Here is a 19,650-nt window from a genome sequence, read left to right as displayed (position 1 = left end):
TCCTAGGGAGGGAGAGAGGGCGGGGGGAGGGGGTGGAGGGAGGGGGGGGGAGGAGGGAGGATAAGGGTGGTTGAGGTGGATGGTGTGGGGGGGGAGGGGATGTGGGGGAGGGGAGAGAGGGTGGGAGGGGGAGGGGAGGGGGGAGAGGGTGCTGCACCAATGCAGGAGAGGTTTGGGCCCAATGTGTCGATTTGGTCTAGTATTTTATTAAAGGCTGATGCCCCTCCGCTGACAGCAGTAGCTAGTACAAAAATACATCAAAATATATACTAGTCCTGTTGCCAGGACTAGAGGGTGTGAGCTCTCGGGAGAGGTTGAGTAGGCTGGGTCTCTATTCCTAGGAAGATGAGGGGTGATCTTATAGAGGTGCATAAAATCATGAGCGGAATAGATCGGGAATAGGCACAGTCACCTGCCCAGAGTAGAGGAATCGAGGACCAGAGGACATAGGTTCAAGGTGAAGGGGAAAAGATTTAATAGGAATCTGAAGGGGAAACTTTTTCACACAAATGGTGGTGGGTGTATAGAAGAAGCTGCCAGATGAGGTTGTTGAGGCTGTGACTCTCCCAGTGTTTAAGAAACAGTTAGACAGGTACATGGATAAGACAGGTTTGGAGGGATATGGACCAAGCGCAGGCAGCTGGGACATTGTTGGCCAGTGTGGGCAAGTTGGGCCAAAGGGCCTGTTTCCACACTGTATCACTTGATGACTCTATGACTCTATGACATAACCGATGGTCCACACACAATTCTTAAAGATTCATATATACCACACAGCTTCCCGTTAGAAAACAATAAACCTATGCAAACCATTATCTCTCTATGTATATTGTAGCCTGGGGCTGGATGTCAAGTATCCCGACAGGCTTTGAAAGGATGCTACTAGCTGGAGACAGACAGAGCGAAATGCTGGAGCCAGGAGAACAAAGGAGCACAGTGAAAACGGTTGTGTCAGCTGTAAGATGTGAGAAGTTTTCCCTCATTCTGCAATCAACACCAAACCAAAGAGCTGCAGTTTGGACATTTTAAACGGGAGACTGGGGCTGATAGCGGAGAAAGGCTGCGGTCAGTTTACCAAGGGATGTCACAATCCGTGGGTCCTAAAATGGCCGCGGGACCTCGTGACCAGCCACAAAAGCAAAAACCCCACAGCCCAGTATCTAGGTTTCTGCAAAGCCACGGCCAGAACAATAATAATACATAATAATAATACATTTTATTTATATAGCGCTTTTCATATACTCAAAGACGCTTTACAGAGATTTTGAGAACATAGGGAAATTAATAAATAGATAAATAAGTAAATAAATAAATGAACAGAGAAAGGAGACAGTAGGTGAGGTGACCTTCAGTGGTTGAAGGCAGTACTGAACAGGTGAGACTTCAGCGATGTTTTGAATGTGGTGAGTGTGGGGGAGTCTCTAACGGTTTGGGGTAGTGAGTTCCATAGGGTGGGAGCAGCGATGGAGAAAGCCCTGTCCCCCCAGGATCTGAGTTTAGTCCGGATGTGGGGGGATAGGAGATTGGCAGCGGCAGAGCGGAGGGTGCAGGTGGGAGTGTGCCTGTGGAGGAGGATATTGGATGGATATTGGCAATGGATGGATATTGGCCGTGCAGAAACCTGCGAAACCAGGTCGAAGTCCAGACACTGGGGCGCTGACATCAGCATACTCACAATGCCCCAAGCCGACCTACACAGTTAATCTCGTTAAGGGGGCACAATCGCCCATAGAAACCTACCTGGCAGGAGATGGGAAACCAGTTAAACCCATCACCTCTCAACGAGAAACAGATTAACGGACCGTCTGGCCATCACCGGTACCCCCGGACATAACGCAGATCAAAGAGAAATCTCGAAACCTATCTTTGAATCAAAGAGATCCCGAGATCTGGCGGGAGATAGGACGGGTCAGGATTAGTATAACTGGCCACGACTTTTGGGTTTTAAACTCAAGAAGAAAAGACAGGCAAGAAAGGCATTCAAGACAGAAGTCAGAGGACGCAACAAACGGCACGGAGAACAGCGGAGACTCACCGAGAAGAACGGAAGGAAGAAACTCACGGAACAAGCACGACCCTCACGGAGAACAGCGGAGAAGCAGCACGAACAGCCAGTAACCCCAGTAATAGCCCCATGGTGAGCATGTACCCCGATCCTGCACATCCTGGACATAGTTTAGTGTAGAGGGGAGGGTGGTTTAATTAACGTGGGTGTATAAGTAAATATGTGTTGGCCAATTTTGCGATGTGTCGTACGTTCCCCATCTTACAGTCGTGTATATGTCTTGTAGAACTGTACGTTTTATGATTCATAGTCAAAAGTATTCATGTATATGTCCTGTAGAACTGTGCGTTTTATGATTCATAGTCAAAAGTATTCATGTAATTCGGTATGTGTCTTATAGATATGTCTTATAGAACTGTGAAGAGCATTCATGTACAATAGTCCCAAGCGCTCAATAAAAGCCTTTTCCATTTAAACCCTGGTCTTCAAATCTGGTCTGGTTGAGTTTTTCTGCACTATCAACGCTCCTGCATCTAAGTCCAGTGTCTAGAACCGTAGGGGGTGAGTGGGTCGAACCACTCACGGGGAACCAGTGTGCACGGCCTGGTCAAGGGATCAGAGCAAGGCACGGGGACCTTAGGTCGGGCGAAAGCTCGGCGCAGAAAACCCCTTACACAGTAGAGCTGAAGGTGCCTTCATGGCTAGGCAGTACGGCCTTGAGAAGATAAGGTGCCTGGAACGGACATATTGCAAAATAACTATAATGAGAAGGAGATATGAACAAGCAACATAATTAAAATAACTCCCTAGCCTGATCAAGAATGAAGATGTGTTTTGTTTATTCAGCCCTTGGAGGAGTGACAGCTTGAAATGATTGACTGCAAACCCATGAGAGCCTTGAGTTAGAACTAAGGCTTTGTTATGAAGATAGAAGGAAAATTAAGAAGGACGGTCCGAGACATCGGGGGCGACAACGAGTGAACAACCATGGCAGGAAGGAGGGACCTGAGTTCGAAGCTCAGAGAAGACTACCCCCTACCAACAGAGTGAATCTGGCCAATTCATTCATACGGGTAATATCTGACACCAAGTCATGAGTTTTGTGATTTAGTTTAAGAAGTGATGTTGAAATAGTAAAGTAAATGAGAAGTTATTAGAAGTCAATTGTTTGCATGAATGTTTAAAGTTACTCGAGTGTTAATAAAGATTAAGTTGTACTAAACTAAACTAAACCTTGGTTTCGAGTCTTTTGTTCGACACGTCAGTTGATACTCCATGGAGGTTACAGGGTCAACAATATTATCTCACAGTTAGTCATTTACTTATGAGAAATTATGCATTTCACTAATTATTTACAAAAACATGTCCAGATCATGTTTGATGTAGTTTTAGTTTTTAATTTTAGTTTTAGAGATGTAGCGCTGAAACAGGCCCTTCAGCCCATCGAGTCTGCGCCGACCAGCAATCCCCGCTCACCAACACTATCCTACACACTAGGGACAAGTTACAATTAAGGCAGTGAAGTATACGCAGAATAACAAGCTGACAACGGAAAGAACAACAGTCTCTTTGGTCACTGAAGGTGAACATTGACATTAATAAGGTGGAGTGATGGGCCTCCTGAACAGTGGTAAATTCCCACGATGGGATAACTTTGCTGCTGGGTCTCACCTTTTGGTGGAGTTTTCGTTCTTTCCTCTCTTGCAGTGTGGTCAGGTAATTCACAGCTGCATACTCCAGCACTGAGAGAAAGACGAACACAAAACTGACCCACAGGTAGATGTCCACGGCTTTAATGTACGACACCCTCGGCATGGATGCATTCACGCCGGTAATAATGGTCGACATGGTCAGAACTGTCGTTATACCTGGAATAACAGGGAAAGTGTGAAAAATGTTAGTTTAGTTCTAGTTTAGAGATACAGTGGGGAATAGACCCTTCACCGAGACCGCGCCGACCAGCGATCCCCGCACACTAACTACCCTACACACACTAGGGTCAATTTTACCAACCCAATTAACCTACAAACCAGTACGTCTTTGGAGTGTGGGAGGAAACCGCAGAACCCGGAGAAAACCCAACCAGGTCACAAGGAGAAGGTACAAACTCCGTAAAGACAGCGATAATCAGTATCGAACCCGGGTCTCTGGCGATGTAAGGCAGTAACTCTACCACTGCGCCAACGTGCATTGTCTCATTCTACCTAAAACAAACTAAAAAACATTTTATCTTAACGTCTAAAAAGGGATTTAAAAGAATATAATCTACAGATGTTTTAGTCATAGGGTGATACAGTGTGGAAACAGGCCTTTCAGCTCAACTTGACCACACCAGCGAACATGTCCCAGCTACACCAATCCCATCTGTCTGCGCTTGGTCCATATCCCTCCAAACCTGTGTACCTAACTAACTGTTTCTAATATGTTGGGATAGTCCCTGCCTCAACTCCTCTGGCAGCTTATTCCATGCATCCATCACCCTTTGTGTGAAAAAGTTACCCCTTAGATTCCTATTAAATCTTTTCCCCTTCACCTTTATCCTATGTCCTCTGGTCCTCGATTCTCCTACTCTGAGCAAGAGACTCTGTGCATTTACCCGATCTATTCCTCTCATGATCTATTACCCACTCGGTTATAGGAGAATGTATAAACTCCATATAGACTGCACCCGCAGTCAGAATCGAACCCGGGTCTCTGGTGCTACAAGGCAGCAACTCTAGCGCTGCACCACTGTGCTGCTCTTTAATGTGTGGAACAGCACTCTAACTTCCAGCGGGACACATTGTAATCCTTAAGAGTCAGCAATGAGTTCAACAATGTCAGATTTTGAGTAAATATCAGAACAGGCCAGTTCTGATTAAAGGCCACAACCCGGGAGATTAACTCTGTTTTTCTCTCTCCGCAGATGCTGTTAGACCTGCTGAGTATTTCCAGCAACTGCTATATTTTGTATTTTCACCTGCCGATCGGCGCGGAAGTCCCGATGAGGTTGAGTTCGGCCACCTCATCTGGCCGCATTTAGAACGGAGATGAGGAAAAACTTTTTCAGTCAGAGAGTTGTAAATCTGTGGAATTCACTGCCTCAGAAGGCAGTGGAGGCCAATTCTCTGGATGCATTCAAGAGAGAGCTAGATAGAGCTCTTAAGGATAGCGGAGTCAGGGGGTATGGGGAGAAGGCAGGAACGGGGTACTGATTGAGAATGATCAGCCATGATCACAGTGAATGGTGGTGCTGGCTCGAAGGGCCGAATGGCCTCCTCCTGCACCTATTGTCTATTGTCTATTGTCACATGTTTTGGGAGACATCCATGAGGGGGTGGGGGGGGATTTCAAGCGCTCTCGTAATTTGGTCTGGATTAAAGGAGGTTTATTTTTTAGATTAAAGATATAGCGCGGAAATAGGCTCTTCGGCCCACCGATCCCCACGCATTAACAATATTCTACAGTGGAGCAGACGAAAGGCGAAATGTGTAGGAAGGAAATGTAATTGCGGGTTGAAACCGAAAATAGACACACTGGAGTAACTCAGGGTAGGAAGGAACTGCAGATGCTGTTTTACACCAAAGATAGACTCAAAATGTCTCTGGAGCGAAGGAATGGGTGATGTTTCGGGTCAAGACCCCTCTTACTTATTCTACACACACACTAGGGACAATTTACAATTTACACTTATACCAAGCCAATTAACCTACAAACTTGTACGTCTTTGGAGTGTGGGAGGAAACCGAAGATCTCGGAGAAAACCCACGTGGTCACGGGGAGAACGTACAAACTCCGTACAGACAGCACCCGTCGTCGGGATCGAACCCGGGTCTCGGGCGCTGCAAGTGCTGTAAGGCAGCAACCGTACCGCTGCGCCACCGTGCTGGAACATCAGTTGCTGGAAAATCAGTGGTGGACCTGTGTAGGTTTTCAGCATTGTGTCACTACAGTTCCAGAGAAAGAGAGAATAAATGCTATAAGTGAGTCTACCAGGTATCCAATAACCCAGTGTGCAACTTTGCTATCGCTGAGCGATACACTTAGCTGTGCTGAGGCGGACATACTTGCTCACCTAATGAAACTCTGGCTGGCACAGCTCGCCGGTCGATCCAGAACGACACCCAGGATAACATGACCATCAGAGTCGCTGGGAAGTAGGTTTGCAGCAGGAAGAAGAAGATGTGCCTGCGCAAGGTGAAGTTAATGTACAGACGATTGTACCAACCTGTTGCAAAAGCAGATGCTCATCAGTATGCAATCATACACCATTGGTTGCACTGTTGGGGCTGGGAAAGCATAACACATTTAATAACAGATCAATACTGGTCCAGTCTAACACCACCACTGAAAAAAAGCCACAATGCTACTACTGTGATATTGTAACATTCAACGCTATTCTCAGCAGCAAACCTATTAAAAGCAACTGGGATGAGCTAATATACTTTTTCAGAAAGTATGGCGTTTCCAGCAGTTCTAAGTTTGGCATTAAAAGAATAGCAATTTTGTCCCTAAAGGACATTCAATGTTGCTCAATGAATGGTCATAGAGTGAAACTGTGGAAACAGGCACTTTGGCCCAACTTGCCCACACCGACCAACGTGTCCCAGCTACACTAGTCCCACCTGCCTGCATTTGGCCCATATCCCTTTAAACCTGTCCTATCCATGTACCCATCTAAATATTTCTTAAACATTGCAATAGTCCCTGGCTCAACTATCTCCTCTGGCAGCTCATTCCGGCAGCTTTTTCAGAAAATGTGAAGCCTGACGTTCCTAGTAGTTTTATGTTTGGCATTAAATTAAAACCTATTTGCCCCTAATGGACATTCAATTTTGCTCCTGATGAAAGGATATGTGAAAATAGGGTTTCCACATTCCTCTTGCCACCTCATCTGAATGAAGAATGATTGACATGACTGCAACATGTTTTCTTGTGTGATCTTTGTGCCACAGTGGAATATACTTGCATGCTTATTGTGAATTAGAGTCATTGAGTGATACAGTGTGGAAGCAGGCTCTTCAGCCCAACTCGCCCACACCAGCCAACACGTCCCAGCTACACTAGTCCCACCTGCCTGCTTTTAGCCCACAACCCTCCAAACCTGTCCTAACCATGTACCTGTCTAATTATTTATTTGACGTTGCGATAGCCCCTGCCACAACTTTCTCCTCTAACAGCTCGTTCCATCCACCCACCATCCTTTGTGTGAAAATGTTACCGCTCGGATTCCTATTAAATCTTTTTCCCTTCAACTTAAAACTATGTCCTCCGGTCCTCGATCACCTCACTCTGTGAGTCTACTTGATCTATTCCTCTAATGATTTTATACACCTCTATAAGATCACCCCTCATCCTCCTGCACTCCAAGGAATAGAGTCCCAGCCTACTCAACCTCTTGCTATTGCTCAGACCATCTAGTCCTGGCAACATCCTCTTAAATTTTTTCTGAACCCTTTCCAGCTTGACAACATCTTTCCTATAACATGGTGCTTAGAACTGAATACTCTAAATGCAGCCTCACCAATGTCTTATACAACTGCATCATGACCTCCTAACCTCTCTACTCAATACCTTGACTGATGGCCAATGTGCCAAAAGCCTTTTTGACCACCTTAGCTACCTGCGACTCCACTTTCAAGGAACCATGTACCTGCACGCCTAGATCCCTCTTCCCCTACTATACTCCCCAGAGGCCTACCATTCACTGTGTAGGTCCTGCCCTTGTTAGACTTCCCAAAATGCAACACCTCACATTTCTCTGTGTTAAATTCCATCAACCATTCCTCAGCCCACCTGGCCAATCAAAATCCTGCTGCAATTTTTCACAACCATCTTCACTATCTGCAAATTAATCCCACTTTTGTATCATCTGCAAACTTGCTAAACTTGCCCTGTATGTTCTCATCCAAATCATTGATGTAGATGACAAACAGTAACGGTCCCAGCACTGAATCCTGAGGCCCACCACTAGTCACAGGCCTCCAGTCTGAGAAGCAACCTTCCACCATCACCCTCTGCTTCCTTCCATGGAGCCAATTTTCTATTCATTCAGCTATCTCTTCTTGGATCCCATGCGATCTAACATTCCAGAGCAGCCTACCATGTGGAACCTTGTTAAATGCTTTGCTGAAGTCCATATACACAGCATCCACAACTTTGCATTCATCAACCTTTTTGGTCACTTCTTCAAACGTATGTGTACTCGTGTGTGTTGTGTGTGTAAAAAAATATTTATATGATCTATATATATGTGTGTATTTGTGAGTATGTGTACATATACACACACTGAACTTTTTTTTTCTCTCGTTTATTACATTGTTTACAGTGGACTATGTTTACATATTCTGTTGTGCTGCTGCATGTAAGAATTTCATTGTTCTATCTGGGACACAGGACAATAAAACACTCTTGACTCTTGAATCTTGCCTATGTTTTCCCACCCAGATGAGCTACAGACCTCAGGAGATCATCAAGGGAGGCAGGAGAGGAATTGAGCTAAAATTGGAGAATGATTATACCAGGATCGGTTCATCGTTCGGCTGCATTTCAATCCCTCTGTAAGAATACCAAACGAACTGTATATGAAATTAAGCCTCACACCGGAATACACACCTGTACTACTGTAGAATGCCAGCTTGGAGGTAGTGTGAAATTTCTGAATGAGAAATTGGGACAAGGAGACCTTCTCGTCTGTTTTCAGTGCTTCTGCTCCATTCTTCCAATACAGCATAAGGTCATCTTCAGTGTAAGCATCTGCCATGTGAGAGAAGGCATCAACAGTGTTGAATAGTGGCAGATTGAAACCGGAGAGCAAGAACTCAGATTCTTTTGCGTAATGTTCTAACATAAGCCTAGGTTACAAAAGCTTTAGCTAACTTCACCATGTTCTATTCTAAATCTAATGTAACACAACAATAGTGTTGAATAAAAATTCACCATCCAGCAGACTACCTTCGTTTTAGCTTCAAAATATTCGTCAACAATTGGACTTCCTGTCCGGATACGGTTGTTTAGATTAGATTTTTGGATTAGAGATACAGCATTGAAACAGGCCATTCAGCCCACTGAATCCATACAGACCACTGATCCTTGTCCACTAACACTATCCCACACACTAGGGACAATTTACAATTTTTACCAAAGCCAATTAACCTGCAAGCCTGCACCTCTTTGGAGTGTGGGAGGAAACCAGAGCATCCAGAGAAAACCCACGCAGGTCACGGGGAGAATGTACAAACCCCGTACAGGCAGCACCCTTAGTCAGGATCGAACCCGGGTCTCTGGTGCTGTAAGGCAGCAACTCTACCGCTGCGCCACCGTGCCGTTGTCATTAGTCCCTTCACAAAGCGTCCTCTGGGTAACAACCAGGTTGTCATCAGCATGTTTATGATAGGGTTGATGTTAACCTATCTTACCTGGCTCGTATGCAGTGAGGCAGCCTTTAGAATTAATCAATTCCACTTAATGCCCATTCTCCTTGTAAACACACTGACCCTATTTTAACTGTAGACCCCTGCAGAGCTGAGGCACACGTTGGAATCCCTGGTAGATATAAAATGCTGGAGTAACTCAGCGGGTCAGGCAGCATCTCTGGAAAGAAGGAATGGGTGACGTTTCGGGTCAAGACCTTTCTTCAGATTGATCCCTGAATCCCTGGATTCCTTGCACGTCTGCATCTTACTTGCGTGGTGGATCTGTGGAATTCATTGCCTCAGACGGCTGTGGAGGCCAAGTCAGTTGATATTTTTAATGTGGAGGTTAACAGATTCTTGATTAGTACGGGTGTCAGGGGTTATGGGGAGAAGGCAGGAGAATGGGGTTGAGAGGAAAAGATAGATCAGCCATGATTGAATGGCGGAGTAGACTTGATGGGCCGAATAGCCTAATTCCCTCCTAGAACTTAAGAACTTATCAACTGATCTCATGAAGTGGTTTGCAGCTGGAAACCTGCAGCCTAACCTGCTGGTTAAATAAAAAGCTCACTGGTTATTGAATGGATGGCCCGAGCAAGCTGTTTCCAGGTTATTCTGTATAATGAATGAGTACAAATTAATGAATGGTATTGTTTTATTGGTAGGTGAACATAATAAAAAAGTAGGGAGGTTATAAATCCCATCATACAGTATATGGCACTTGTGAGTGAAAAAATGTACTGTATTGGAAATGGCTCAAAGTAGGTTTATCAGACCAATACCTGGAACTGGGGATGGTGTGTCATGTCTTCTAGAAAAGGCTGGAAAGGGGGCCAGGGTGGGGAGTGATAAGATGTGACTTGATTGGAACGTAAGAACCTGACAGACCATGGCAGTGTAACATGGAGAGGATGTTTCCTCTTGAAGTAGAATAGAGAACCAGGGATAATGATTCAAAAATAAGGATTTGACCATTTAGCACAGAGATGCACTGAATGGCCTAATTCTGGTCTAATGACGTAGACATGCAGCAATCTTACTTTCACTCAAAGTGTGTGAGACATTGACCTCTTTCTTATAGATCAGTGGAAGTGGAGTCTGAATGGTTTTAAGGTAGAGGTAGATAGATTATTGAAAGGTAATGACAATGAATGCTATCACTGGGAGGTAGAATATGAAATTGAGGTTTCCATCAGATCAGTTACGATCTTATTAAATGGCAAAGCAGATTTAAGCAGCAAGTTATGATCACAAGTGAGGTCAGGTCGCATTTGGAGTATAATGTGTAGTTCTGGTCACCCCATTATGAGAGGATGTAGAGGCTTTGGATAGTGTGCACAAGAGGTTTCCCAGGTTGTTGCTGGATTAGTTGGGTATTAATTATCAGGAGAGGTTGGAAAAACGTGGTTTGTTTTATCCGGAATGTCAGGGATTGAGGAGAGACCTGATAGAAGTATCTAAAATTATGGGAGGCATAGATAGGATAGACAGCCAGAGCCTTTTCCCAGAGTGGAAATGTCAAAGACTAGAGGGCACAGCTTTAAGGGGGAAAATTTAAAGGAGATGTGTGGGTAAGTTTTTTTTTACACAGAGGGCAGTGGGCGCTTGGTACGTGCTGCCAGGGGTGGCAATGGCAGTAGATACGACAGCGGTGTTTAAGAGGCTTTTAGGTAGGCACATGAATAGTCGAGGAATGGAGGGATATGGATCATCTGCAGTCAGCAGTGATTAGTTTAACTTGACATCGTGTTTGGGCACAGATATTGTTGGCTGAAGGGCTGGTTCTTATGCTGTACTGTTCTATAAATGCTACTGCTCCTAATTTGCAACTACATTTAAGATCATAAGTTACAGGTGCAGAATTAGGCCATTTGGCCCATCAAGTCTGCTCTGCCATTCAATCATGGCCGATCTATTTTTCCCTCTCAACCCCATTCTCCTGCCTTCTCCCTATAACCATGGGTGTCCTTACTAATCAAGAATGTCAATCTCTGCTTTAAAAATATCCAAAGACTTGGCCTCCATAGCCATCGGTGGCATTGAACTCCATGGATTCACCACACTCTGGCTAAAGAAATTCCTCCTCATCTCCATTGTAAAGGTACATCCTTTTATTCTGCTGCTGTGCCCGCTGGTCCTAAACTCTCCCAATAGTGGAAATATCCTCTCCACATTCACTCTATCCAGGCCTTTCACTATTCGATAGTCTTCAATGAGGTCCCCTCCTCATCCTTCTAAACTCCAGCGAGTACAGGCCCAGAGCCATCAAACGTTCCTTGTACATTAACCCAATCATCCCCGGGATCGTTCTCGTAAACCTCCTCTTATGTTTGTATGTATATAATGTAATCACATTTAACAGGTCCAAAAAAGATCAGCATGGGAAAAAGAGATGCTTCTTTTAGATGGCCTCCCCCTGCAGCCGCAGTCTACAGACCAAGAGTTGAGGCAAACAGGCCTTACACAACACTGGAATTCACAAAGCAAGGTACAGTGCATAAGGAGGTTCCAAAAAATGTGGTCAGGGTGGCGCAGCGGTAGAGTTGCTGCCTTACAGCAAATGCAGCGCCGGAGACCCAGGTTCGATCCTGACTACGGGTGCTGTCTGTACAGAGTTTGTACGTTATCCCCTGTGACCTGCATGGGTTTTCTCCGAGAACTTTGGTTTCCTCCCACACTCCAAAGACGTACAGGCTTGTAAGTTGATCGGCTTGGTAAATGTAAAATGTACAAATTGTCCCTAGTGGGCGTTGGATAGTGTTAATGTGCGGGGATTGCTGGCCGGCGCGGACCCGGTGGGCCGAAGGGCCTGTTTCCTCGCGGTATCTCTAAACTAAACTAAACTAAACCTACTTTTAAATGTAATCAATTGGAGCACCTGAGCCCTTAGAATCCTTCGTTCAACCACCGTCCATGCATCTCCAAAACAGGAGGGAACATACCCTGAACACCAGACATTGCTGTGAGTGAATGACTTGTTAGCATTCGAGATCAACTCCCTCACCTGGGTATCTTCTGAACAGCACTGACTATTTTAGCTAAACATTGCTAGCTGTTCTGTTCTGATACAATTAGATGGAAACATCATGGGTGTCAATATATTTTCTTCCTGTAAGTACAAAATTGGCTCTAAAACAGAGAACAGTACAGCTCAAGAACGGCCCTTCAGCCCACAATGTTTGTGCCGAACATGATGCAAAGTTAAATTGATCCCATCTGCTTGTGCATGACCCATATCACTCTATTCCCTGCACTTCCACGTGCCAGCAAAAGATCGATCAGTTTCTATATTTAAAACTGAAGATGATACGGCATAAAATGACAAGGCATTTTCATATGTTTTCATAAGTTCACAAGTTGTAGGAGCAGAATTAGGCCATTTGGCCCATCAGGTCTACTCCGCCATTCAATCATGGCTGATCTCTTTCCCTTTCAATCCCATTCTCCTGCCATCTCCCCATAACCCCTGACACCCTTACTAATCAAGAACCTATCAATCTCCACGTTACAAACACCCACTGACTAGGCCTCCATAGCCTTCTGCAGCAATGAATTCCACAGATTTGCCACCCTCTGACTACAGAAATTCCTCCTCATCTTTCTAAAAGGCACGTCCTTCTATTCTGAGACTATGGCCTCTGGTCCTGGTCTCTCCCGCTAGTGGAAACATCCTCTCCACATCCACTCTATCCAGGCCATTCATGAAGGTCCCCCTCATCCTTTACTGTGCCAGTGGAAATTATGGTTTGGTTTTTTCCATACACGGTAGAGCAAAAGGTCGATCAGTTTTTATATTTAAAGCTGAAGATGATATGGCATAGAATGACAACAACATTTTTTTCCAAACCATACTTGTGTTTTTCAAATATATTTCACCTGCACCCTAACAAATTTCAATCAGGATGTCTTAAATCACAGAGTCATACAGCACGGTCACAGTCATACAGTATTTCTTCAGTGAAGCCTAGATAAATACAAAATGGTGGATGGTGACAAAATGGTGGATGGTGACAAAATGGTGGACAAATACAAGGTGCACATGACTTACAGCTCTCTATCTCCAGGGAACAGGCCTGTGTGTCGAGAGGAAAACGACTGAAATCCATGTTACACATCGATGTCACGGTAACCCTATGAATCAAATAGATTTAAAATGTTGTTTACTAAATGTGCACTGGAGCTCAGACACTCACAAACATGGGTTGCATGATCTCCTCACAAATATCCATTAGATTGTTTTACAGAACTCCGCTGTCATGATTCCCAACAACTTCCTGGAGATTGCCTTCCCCCAAGAAGATAATTTTTTCCTTGGAAAAAAAAGGAAAGTAGACCAAGGTAAAATATCCTGGGCCCATAGCCGGGAGTCTGGGTAAAGCAAATACATAAAATCTGGATGGGTTTCCCCATTAGTTAGCTCATCCACTTCCCAAGAAGTGCTGTGTCCTGTAATCCATTATCTCCAGATCCCAGAACAGGAAATATTCCTTTTTGTCAATTTCAGTAACTGGAGGGAAATTTAAGTAATATATTTGTTTAATGTAGTTTCGACATACGGCATACAACATGGTCGGCCCACCAAGTCCAAGCCCACCATTGATCACACTAGTTCTATGTTATCCCACTTTCTCATCCACTCCTTACACACTTGGGACAATTTACCGAGGCCAAATAACCTACAAACCCGTACGTCTTGTGGAAACACTCACGGCCACAAGGAGAAGATGCAAGTCCACACAGACAGCACCCAAGGTCAGGATCGAACCCGGGTCCCTGGAGATGTGAGACGCAGATCCACCAGCTGTGCCACTGTGTCGCCCATTTGTTTCATTAAACCAATAAGGTCATAAGGAATAGTAGTAGAATTAGGCCATTCGGCCCATCAAGTCTTCTCCGCCATTCACTCATGGCTGATCGATCTCTCCCTCCTAGCCCCATTCTCCTGCATTCTCCCCATAACCCCTGACACCCGTACTAATCAAGAATCTACCTATCTATGCAAATGGATAGAACCACCAGGCATTTTAGGCCCACAGATTCATAGGAATGGCTCTCACCAAGAACTGGCCTCCTATAATTCAGAATGAATTGCCTGTCCCACTCAGTGAAGCTGAAGGGACAGGTGGATTCTGGAAACAGAACGAGCCCCGAGGTAGCCATTGTCTGGTTGTGTGTAGAAGCCTAAGTAAGATTCAGGAGCTCTCCTCACCTTATGCTGTACAGCACATTTCCATCAGGGAAGATGCGCAGCATCACATTATCAGTGGTCGTCTCGTGAATGAACGAGCGCTTGGAGTGAACGAAGAACACATCGGGGGCCCAAATCCGTTTGACCAGCCTGCCGTCGAAGGTCATGCTCCTGTTGGTGGCGCTGCGGAAGGAGAGGCGTTCATCCTTCCAGTAATTGCGCAGGTACAAGGTCATGGTGAAATCCTGTGGACAGTAATACTCATCAGGATCTGACAACAGTTAGTGGTGGCACGGGCAGCGCAGTCTAGGTCAGAATATAGAACTAATGTTGGGAATATTGCAGCAAGAGGAATAGAAACATAGATAAAATAGAAAATAGGTGCAGGAGTAGGCCATTTGGCCCTTCGAGCCAGCACCGCCATTCAATGTGATCATGGCTGATTATCCAACTCAGTATCCCGTACCTGCCTTCTCTCCATACCCCCTGATCCCTTTAGCCACAAGGGCCACATCTAACTCCCTCTTAAATATAGCCAATGAACTGGCCTCAACTACCTTCTGTGGCAGAGAATTCCACAGATTCACCACTCTCTGTGTGAAAAAAACCATTCTCATCTCGGTCCTAAAAGACTTCCCCCCTATCCTTAAACTGACCCCAGTTTAAATGTTTCATATTAGTTTAGAGAAACAGTGCGGAAACAGGCCCTTTCAGCCTACCTGGTCTGCACTAACCAGCGATCGCCATATTAACACTATCCTGTACCTACTAGGGACATTTTTTACAATTACCAAGCCAATTAACTTACATACCTGTACGTCTTTTGAGTGTGGTTTGAGAAACATTTAGACAGGTACATGGATAAGAAAGGATTAGAGGGATATGGACCAAACACAGGCAGGTGGGACTAGTGTAGATGGGACATGTTGGCCGATGTGGGATGACCATAAAAGCTCTGGGCTTAAAGGCACAGGCATGGAAATGGTAACAATATGGTTTGTGTCTGACCTATTTATATCCAAATAAAATAAAATTAATGACTGAATTCATAGGGCATTATAACTTGAAGGTAGACCCAAAATGCTGGAGTAACTCATCGGGACAGGCAGCATCTCTGGAGAGATGATATGGGTGACGCTTCGGGTCGAGACCCTTCTTCAGACTGAGTTTGTCCTCTTACCATATCCACCTCTGAGATACTGTCCAGGCTTTCCACCATCACATCAACACCAACCGGTATTGCTGGGCCTGATAGAAGATAACAGTGTTAAAATCTGCATGTGGACATGGCATGTAATGCAGTAAAATAAACCTCTTGTGATTGAATGCATTGGATGCATCCAATGATTCATATGTAGATTTTTTTAAATCACCTGCTCACTTTCCCCATACATCAATTGAGTTTACATACAGTATAGTTTAGTTTTAGTTCAGAGATACAGCGCAGAAACAGGCCCCTCGGCCAAGCCGACCAGCATTCACTAGAAGACGCTTCCAGTCCGAGCGGCGGACAGGTCGGTGGCTCTAATCCAGGCAAGGAGATTCGACCAAAGTCGGGAAGAGCCATAGCAGTGGGTGACTCCATTGTCCGAGGTACGGACAGTAGATTCTGTGGCGGCAGGTGGGACTTGAGGATGTTCTGTTGCCTCCCTGGTGCCAGGGTTCAAGACATCATGGACCGGCTTCAGAACATCCTAGCGAGGGAAGGCGATCAACCGGAAGTAGTTGTGCACGTGGGCACGAACGACGTCGGGAGGAAGAGGAAGGAGATACTGCAACGTGAGTTTAGAGAGTTAGGAAGAAGACTGAGAAGTAGGACGTCGAGGGTAGTTATCTCTGGATTGCTACCTGTACCTCATGCTGGTGAGGGAAGGAACAGAGATCGGGGATATGAATGTATGGCTGAGAGGCTGGTGCAGGAAGCAGGGATTTAGATTTCTATACCACTGGGATCTCTTCTGGGGTAGGGGTGACCTGTACAACAGGGACGGGTTGCACGTTAACAGCAGGGGGACCAACATTCTGGCAGGCAGGTTTGCTAGTGTTACACGTGTGGCTTTAAACTAAGTAGTGGGGGGGAGGGGTTGACAAATTGGGAATATGAAGATGGAGTTAAAGGGGAAGCGAATACAGGAGAAATTGCAAAGGACTCTCGAATAAATGGGAAGGAAAGTTCTAGATGGGATAAGAGAGTAAGGTCAGGGCCAATGGTGAATACCGAAGTTAAAGTGAGAGGGGAGGTGAATACCGAAGTCAAAGTGTTGTATTTAAATGCGCGAAGTATAAAAAATAAAGTGGATGAGCTTGAGGCTCAGTTAGACATGGGCAAATATGATGTTGTGGGAATTACAGAGACATGGCTACAAGAGGACCAGGGCTGGGAACTGAATATTCAGGGGTACACAACATATCGAAAAGACAGACAGAGGGGGTGGGGTCGCTCTGTTGGTGAGGAATGATATTCACTCCCTTGCAAGGGGTGACATAGAATCAGGAGATGTAGAATCAGTGTGGATAGAAATGAGGAATTGTAAGGGTAAAAAGACCCTAATGGGAGTTATCTACAGGCCCCCAAACAGTAGCCTCGACATAGGGTGCAAGTTGAATCAAGAGCTAAAATTGGCATGTCGCAAATGTAATGCTACGGTGGTTATGGGAGATTTCAACATGCAGGTAGACTGGGAAAATCAGGTTGGTACTGGACCCCAGGAAAGGGAGTTTGTGGAGTGCCTCCGAGATGGATTCTTAGAACAGCTTGTACTGGAGCTTACCAGGGAGAAGGCAATTCTGGATTTAGCATTGTGAAATGAACCTGATCTGATAAGGGAACTCAAGGTAAAAGAGCCATTAGGAGGCAGTGATCATAATATGATAAGTTTTAATCTACAAATTGAGAGGGAGAAGGGAAAATAGGAAGTGTCAGTATTACAGTATAGCAAAGGGGATTATAGAGGCATGAGCTGGCCAGATTTGACTGGAAGGAGGCCATAGCAGGGAAGATGGTGGAACAGCAATGGCAGGTATTCCTGGGAATATTGCAGAAGTTGCAGGATCAATTTATCCCAAAGAGGAGGAAAGATTCTAAGGGGAGTAAGAGGCACCCGTGGCTAACAAGGGAAGTCAAGGACAGCATAAAAAGAAGTATAACATAGCAAAGAAGAGTGGGAAGCCAGAGGACTGGGACTCTTTTAAAGAGCAGCAGAAGATAACTAAAAAGGCAATACAGGGAGAAAAGATGTGGTACGAGGGTAAGCTAGCCAATAATATAAAGGAGGATAGTAAAAGCTTTTTTATGTATGTGAAGAGGAAAAAAATAGTCAAGGCAAATGTGGTCCCTTGAAGGCAGAAGCAGGGGAATTTATTATGGGGAACAAGGAAATGGCAGACAAGTTGAACCGGTACTTTGGATCTGTCTTCACTAAGGAAGATACAAACAATCTCCCAGATGTTCTAGTGGCCAGAGATCCTAGGGTGACGGAGGATCTCTGAAGGAAAATCACATTAGGCAGGAAATGGTGTTGGGTAGACTGATGGGACTGAAGGCTGATAAATCCCCAGGGCCTGATGGTCTGCATCCCAGGGTACTTAAGGAGGTGGCTCTAGAAATCGTGGATGCATTGGTGATCATTTTCCAATGTTCTATAGATTCAGGATCAGTTCCTGTGGATTGGAGGGTAGCTAATGTTATCCCACTTTTTAAGAAAGGAGGGGGAGAGAAAACGCGAAATTATAGACCAGTTAGTCTGACATCAGTGGTGGGGAAGATGCTGGAGTCAATTATAAAAGACGAAATTGCGGAGCATTTGGATAGCAGTAACAGGATCTTTCCGAGTCAGCATGGATTTACGAAGGGGAAATCATGCTTGACTAATCTTCCGGAATTTTTTGAGGATGTAACTAGGAAAATTGACAGGGGAGAGCCGGTGGATGTAGTGTACCTTGACTTTCAAAAAGCCTTCGACAAGGTCCCACATAGGAGATTAGTGGGCAAAATTAGAGCACATGGTATTGGGGGTAGGGTAGTGACATGGATAGAAAATTGGTTGGCAGACAGAAAGCAAAGAGTGGGGATAAATGGGTCCCTTTCAGAATGGCAGGCAGTGACTAGTGGGGTACCGCAAGGCTCGGTGCTGGGACCGCAGCTATTTACAATATACATCAATGACTTGGATGAAGGGATTAAAAGTACCATTAGCAAATTTGCAGATGATACAAAGCTGGGTGGCAGTGTGAACTGTGAGGAAGATGCTATGAGGTTGCAGGGTGTCTTGGACAGGTTGTGTGAGTGGGTGGATGCATAGCAGATGCAGTTTAATGTGGATAAGTGTGAGGTTATCCACTTTGGTGGTAAGAATAGGAAGGCAGATTATTATTTGAATGGTGTCAAGTTAGGAAAAGGGGACGTACAACGAGATCTGGGTGTCCTAGTGCATCAGTCACTGAAAGGAAGCATGCAGGTACAGCAGGCAGTGAAGAAAGCCAAAGGAATGTTGGCCTTCATAACAAGACGAGTTGAGTATAGGAGCAAAGAGGTCCTTCTGCAGTTGTACAGGGCCCTAGTGAGACCGCAGCTGGAATACCGTGTGCAGTTTTGGTCTCCAAATTTGAGGAAGGATATTCTTGCTATTGAGGGCGTGCTGCTATCGAGCCAGCACCGCCATTCAATGTGATCATGGCTGATCATTCTCAATCAGTACCCCGTTCCTGCCTTCTCCCCATACCCCCTGACTCCGCTATCCTTAAGAGCTCTATCCAGCTCTCTCTCTTGAATGCATTCAGAGAATTGGCCTCCACTGCCTTCTGAGGCAGAGAATTCCACAGATTCACAACTCTCTGACTGAAAAAGTTTTTCCTCATCTCAGTTCTAAATGGCCTACCCCTTATTCTTAAACTGAACATGATGCGAAGACCAAGTCTTATCCACCTGCACACAATCCATATCCCTCCATATCCATATGCCTACCCAAACGTTTCTTAAATACCACGTCATATCCACCTTAAGTCCCATCTCTGGCAGTGTGATCCAGACACTCACCACAGTCTATGTAAAAAAAAAAACTGCT

At 45.1% G+C, this 19,650-nt stretch overlaps 1 protein-coding gene across 1 annotated transcript in view; it reads right to left on the bottom strand.

Moving 5' to 3' along the window:
• Positions 1 to 19,650, bottom strand: part of LOC144593752 (gamma-aminobutyric acid receptor subunit rho-2-like) — a 49,057-nt gene that overhangs the window by 2,233 nt on the left and 27,174 nt on the right. The window contains exons 3-8 of the mRNA XM_078399799.1: positions 15,768 to 15,835; positions 14,609 to 14,832; positions 13,448 to 13,530; positions 8,600 to 8,740; positions 6,060 to 6,212; positions 3,677 to 3,873 (exon numbers count right to left, since the gene is read on the bottom strand). Coding sequence (XP_078255925.1) covers positions 3,677 to 3,873; positions 6,060 to 6,212; positions 8,600 to 8,740; positions 13,448 to 13,530; positions 14,609 to 14,832; positions 15,768 to 15,835 — 866 coding nt within the window. The remainder of the gene's footprint in view (positions 1 to 3,676; positions 3,874 to 6,059; positions 6,213 to 8,599; positions 8,741 to 13,447; positions 13,531 to 14,608; positions 14,833 to 15,767; positions 15,836 to 19,650) is intronic.

This window comes from Rhinoraja longicauda, chromosome 5 (assembly GCF_053455715.1).
Source record: "Rhinoraja longicauda isolate Sanriku21f chromosome 5, sRhiLon1.1, whole genome shotgun sequence".
NCBI classification, from domain to species: Eukaryota; Metazoa; Chordata; class Chondrichthyes; order Rajiformes; family Arhynchobatidae; genus Rhinoraja; species Rhinoraja longicauda.
This window is presented reverse-complemented; position numbering and strand designations above follow the sequence as displayed.